We start from the raw sequence: 4,325 nt of genomic DNA, 5'->3' as shown, positions 1-4,325 counted from the left end.
AATTTAGAAGAAAAACAGAAAGTGGTCTCCGACCGTCCTGGACTTCCCTGGGAGTTGGGGGAGTTGGGGGCGCCTGGACGCGTTGTCTTTGGGCTTGCGGAAAAAATAAATGGAGAGCACGAAGCCTGAGGCTTCTCGGATCCTTTCTCGACCAAAGTCGGGAGATTTGGTGCGGGGTATTTTAACATTTTCCCCCTTTTGTGAAGTGGAACAAACACAACTTGGGCGCACGGCGGCGGCTCGGAGCTGCCAGCCAGGCGGGCGAGCGGAGCACCAATCAGCGCGCGCCTGCGCTCTATATATACGGCGGCCCGGCCGCGGCGCACCCACGGCGCTCTGCCACTTGTACCCAGTCCTACAGCCTCAACATGTCGGAGACCGCTCCAGCCGCTCCCGCCGCCGCCCCCCCGGTGGAGAAGACCCCGGTGAAGAAGAAGGCGGCCAAAAAGCCCGCAGGGGCGCGCCGCAAGGCGTCTGGCCCCCCGGTGTCGGAGCTGATCATCAAGGCCGTCGCCGCGTCCAAAGAGCGCAGCGGCGTGTCCCTGGCGGCGCTCAAGAAGGCGCTGGCGGCCGCGGGCTACGACGTGGAGAAGAACAACAGCCGCATCAAGCTGGGCCTCAAGAGCCTGGTGAGCAAGGGCACCCTGGTGCAGACCAAGGGCACCGGCGCCTCGGGCTCCTTCAAGCTCAACAAGAAGGCGGCCTCCGGCGAGGCCAAGCCCAAGGCCAAGAAGGCGGGCGCGGCCAAGCCCAAGAAGGCTGCCGGGGCGGCCAAGAAGCCCAAGAAGGCTGCGGGGGCCAGCGCCCCCAAGAAGAGCGCCAAGAAGACCCCCAAGAAGGCGAAGAAGCCCGCGGCGGCGGCTGTCGCCAAGAAAGTGGCCAAGAGTCCGAAGAAGGCCAAGGCTGCCAAGCCCAAGAAGGCGGCCAAGAGCACAGCCAAGGCCGTGAAGCCCAAGACTGCCAAGCCCAAGGTTGCCAAGCCCAAGAAGGCTGCGCCCAAAAAGAAATAGGTTGTTGGACGTCTGCTTCTGAAACCCAAAAAGGCTCTTTTCAGAGCCACCACCATCTCCGAGAAAGAGCTGGGCATTCTCTGCGCATCCTATTCCCTTTTCTCCTTGAACTTTCAGCTCTAAGATAAGGGCTGCGGGGGTGTGGTTGGTAACCTAGGCCTTAACGCTAACCCGAGAAGGGCGGGGGAGGAGGTCTCGGCGCGGCCGTGGGGCTTGTCCCCTGCCCTGCGGTGCCCCGGTGGCCTCTCCCGCGGCGGTGCGGAAGCGCTGTCCCGAGGCGCGCACTCGTCCGGAGCCCCGCCCCGCGCCGGGTACATCGAAAACAACCACAAATCAAGCCAGCCAGTTTGTCTTCAGGAATACCCCGATTGGGTTGGAAAGTCATTTAAAAGTCCCGCCCTGCTCGCGGGTTGGCCCACTCCTCCAGCCCGTGGTCTTCGTCGCGTGTTTCATTGGGTGGCGTCCGGCCTCGGGTGTAGTCTGTCTTTTGTTTCGGGCGGGTTGAACTGGGCCTTTGCGGTTGATAAACAGGTATGGATTTTAGACACTTACCGTGTTTGGGAAAGTGAAGTTGGGGTGTCCGGGGGCAGTCCCCGGCCCGGGAGGAGAGGGCGCAGGCGCCTGCGTCCAGCGCTCCGCTGTGCAAGCCGGTGCGCCGCGGCCCCCAGGTACCTCGCCGGGACCGCGCGCAGAGGCGGCGGCGGCCCTGCCCGGGCGCACGGCCCCACCCGCGCCCTCCCGCGCCTCGCCTCGCGTGCCTTTGGACACAGGTGTGATGGATTTCAGGGCATCAGAAACCGCTTTTCGTCGGCCATTTTGTCTGGCAGCGGGTCCCGAGCCTCATTTTAGGCAGACGTCAACATCTGAAAGCCGGAGACGTTTTAAATCATTTCTGTGCGGCGGTCCCAAGTCCAACAGTTTCGACGCCAGGAACAAAATATGGGTAAACTGTTTGGAAACGTGTGCGTGGGCGGGGGGTGATGCCTAACGAAGGGCTTTCGTCTGTATTCACGGTGTTATCTGCGGTTCCTTGATATTCATGGCGTTTCTTCCGGACAGAGTCCTAGTCCTGCTTCTATTTTGGTGAACACGGATTTTCTTACGTTCCAGGAACTCGGGCTTCTGGGACCCGCTGCTCAGTTTTCGTCCGTTGCCACGATGACGGAACTAGCGGTTAATTAATCTAGATTCGTTCCCGCATTACTGGCAGCGATCACGGGTTTCCTCCCTACCCTCCCACGGAATGGGGACACTTTAGTGTCCGTTGTCAAGAGTAGAACGACCTCCTCCACTTTCAGGGCGCAGCGCGCGCGCACACACGAAGACAATTTTCCATAAATTACACGAAGTAATTTTTGTGCTGTTAGTTTCACATTTAAAACCATGGACCCCTCTGTATTTCGTTGTAAGGTTTAATAAATGTATACAATCCTTCCGTGTCTTCCCCCTGTCCCCTTCCTGCCCCACCCTCATTTTAAGATGCCACCTTTATCATAGGCTAAATTCCCTGGGTAGGTGGAATAATTCTTGGTTTTCTACTTTGTTCCTTTGGTCTCTGTCATTCCTCAAGTGTGATCACACTAAATATTGCTCACAGGACTATTTTCAATGCTGAGAATACATGGCCTATAGTAGGTATTAAAATAAAAGTTGAATGTTTAATAAACTGAGATGTTGTGACTAATAGCTGATAGAGCTCATCCCGTCCTTGCTCTTTCTCAGAATTTCCTGGTTATTCTAGTTTTTGTTAATTTCATTTTTCCAAATGTAATACAAGATGCTTCCTTCCTCCCACCTCTCCACTCCTCCACTATGCATAAAAAACCCTCAAAACCCTATCAGTAATTTCTTTGGGATGATGTTAAATTTACAAATTAATTTGGGGAGATGATGAATTTTTCCTATTCAAGAACATTTTATTCCCCCTCTTTTTTTTCCAAATATTTTGTACCTGTGGAGAATGTTTCAAATTTTCTCCAACTATATCTTCATATTTCTTATTACCTTTATTCCCAGATATTTTGTCATCTTTCTACTGTTGAAATGGCAGCCTATGAGATTTGAGATTCCTAGAGGACCAGAATCCCATAGGGGCACACTGAAGAAGATACCCAGTTCTGGAAGAGATCTATGCCTATGTGAATAAACAACCTCTAGAACAATGCGGGTATAGCCACAGAAAGAAAGGAAAAAAAAAAAAAAACAGGTGAAATCAGTGTTAATAACATAATTTAACGTAATATATCCAAAATATTCTCATTCAACATAAAAGCAATGGAAAAATATTTATAAAATATTTCACTTTCTTTTTTGCGTTTCATATTATGTCTTTGAAAACTCTATGCATACGGCACATCTCAATTCCTGCTAACCTGTTTCAACAGCTCAGTTAACTATATGAACAATGAAACTCTAGAATGCCCTCTGGTCCCAAAGAATCCTGGTCTTCTCTAACCTGGTCTTTGGCTTAAAGCTTGCATGTCAGGGTGTCAATATATACTATCTTCTGGTGAAGTGTCTGACCTTAAATGATGGTTGACTGGTCCACAGGGCACTGGGCCAAAATGAACCATCAACAATTGTCTTCCAAAAACTGGAATTGAGTTATAGAAAATGAGGTGAACCGAAGTTCAGGGAACTGATTTCTTAGGCATTCTCTAGGAGAAACCAAGAAGGCTGGGGACTAAAAAGACCAAAATGGAGCCAAGAGATGCCTAGAGGGTTATTGTCTGTGCTCCTGACATTGGAGTTCTTGGTTCTCCTAGCCATCTCAACTCCTGCCACTAGGGTCACCTCTCTTGACTCAGGTTGGGTCAAGTTGTAGCAATCAGGAGACTTGAGACACTCCAAATAGAAGCACAGTTCGTCCTCAGTTGAGCATAGCGTACTTCCACGCCTCCTTTCCTCTTCAGATGCTGTTAAGTCCGCACACCTTTGGAGGTTATATACTTGCAGTTGACCCTAACACTGAACGTCTCCTGCAAACATGTGTGCTTAGGTAATGGGCATCCTTTACTTTCAAATGAAATGTATTCCTCAAGAACAAACAATCGCCCTTCTCTAGTAGGGTGTAGGGAGAGTTCGTTCGTGGAGAGCTAAAAGTTGTAAAAATCTCTAAGGTCACCTAGACGTTAGATAAAATCTTCAGTAATGTTTCTTCAAAATTGTTCCATTCCCTCACCGGTGTTCACAAAGTGGCCTGGCTTAAGTCCGATACTGTAAGCCATTCATTAGACTCCAATTTGGCCGCTTTAAGAAAATAGTCCTTGTCTTTGATTTCTAATTTATGAAGTTTATATTTTATTTTGACATTAT

General features: G+C 50.7%; 1 protein-coding gene across 1 annotated transcript; it reads left to right on the top strand.

Moving 5' to 3' along the window:
- Nucleotides 1–313: 313 nt before the first annotated feature.
- On the top strand, nucleotides 314–2,676 carry H1-2 (H1.2 linker histone, cluster member). The gene has a single exon (XM_032338248.1). It carries the CDS (start codon nucleotides 369–371, stop codon nucleotides 1,008–1,010), a length of 642 nt encoding a protein of 213 aa, XP_032194139.1. The 5' UTR covers nucleotides 314–368; the 3' UTR covers nucleotides 1,011–2,676.
- The last annotated feature ends 1,649 nt before the right edge of the window (nucleotides 2,677–4,325 follow it).

The sequence above is a fragment of the Mustela erminea genome, chromosome 4 (genome assembly GCF_009829155.1).
Source record: "Mustela erminea isolate mMusErm1 chromosome 4, mMusErm1.Pri, whole genome shotgun sequence".
Taxonomy (NCBI): Eukaryota; Metazoa; Chordata; class Mammalia; order Carnivora; family Mustelidae; genus Mustela; species Mustela erminea.
The sequence above is the reverse complement of the archived record's forward strand: the minus strand, read 5'-3'. Positions and strand labels throughout refer to the sequence as shown.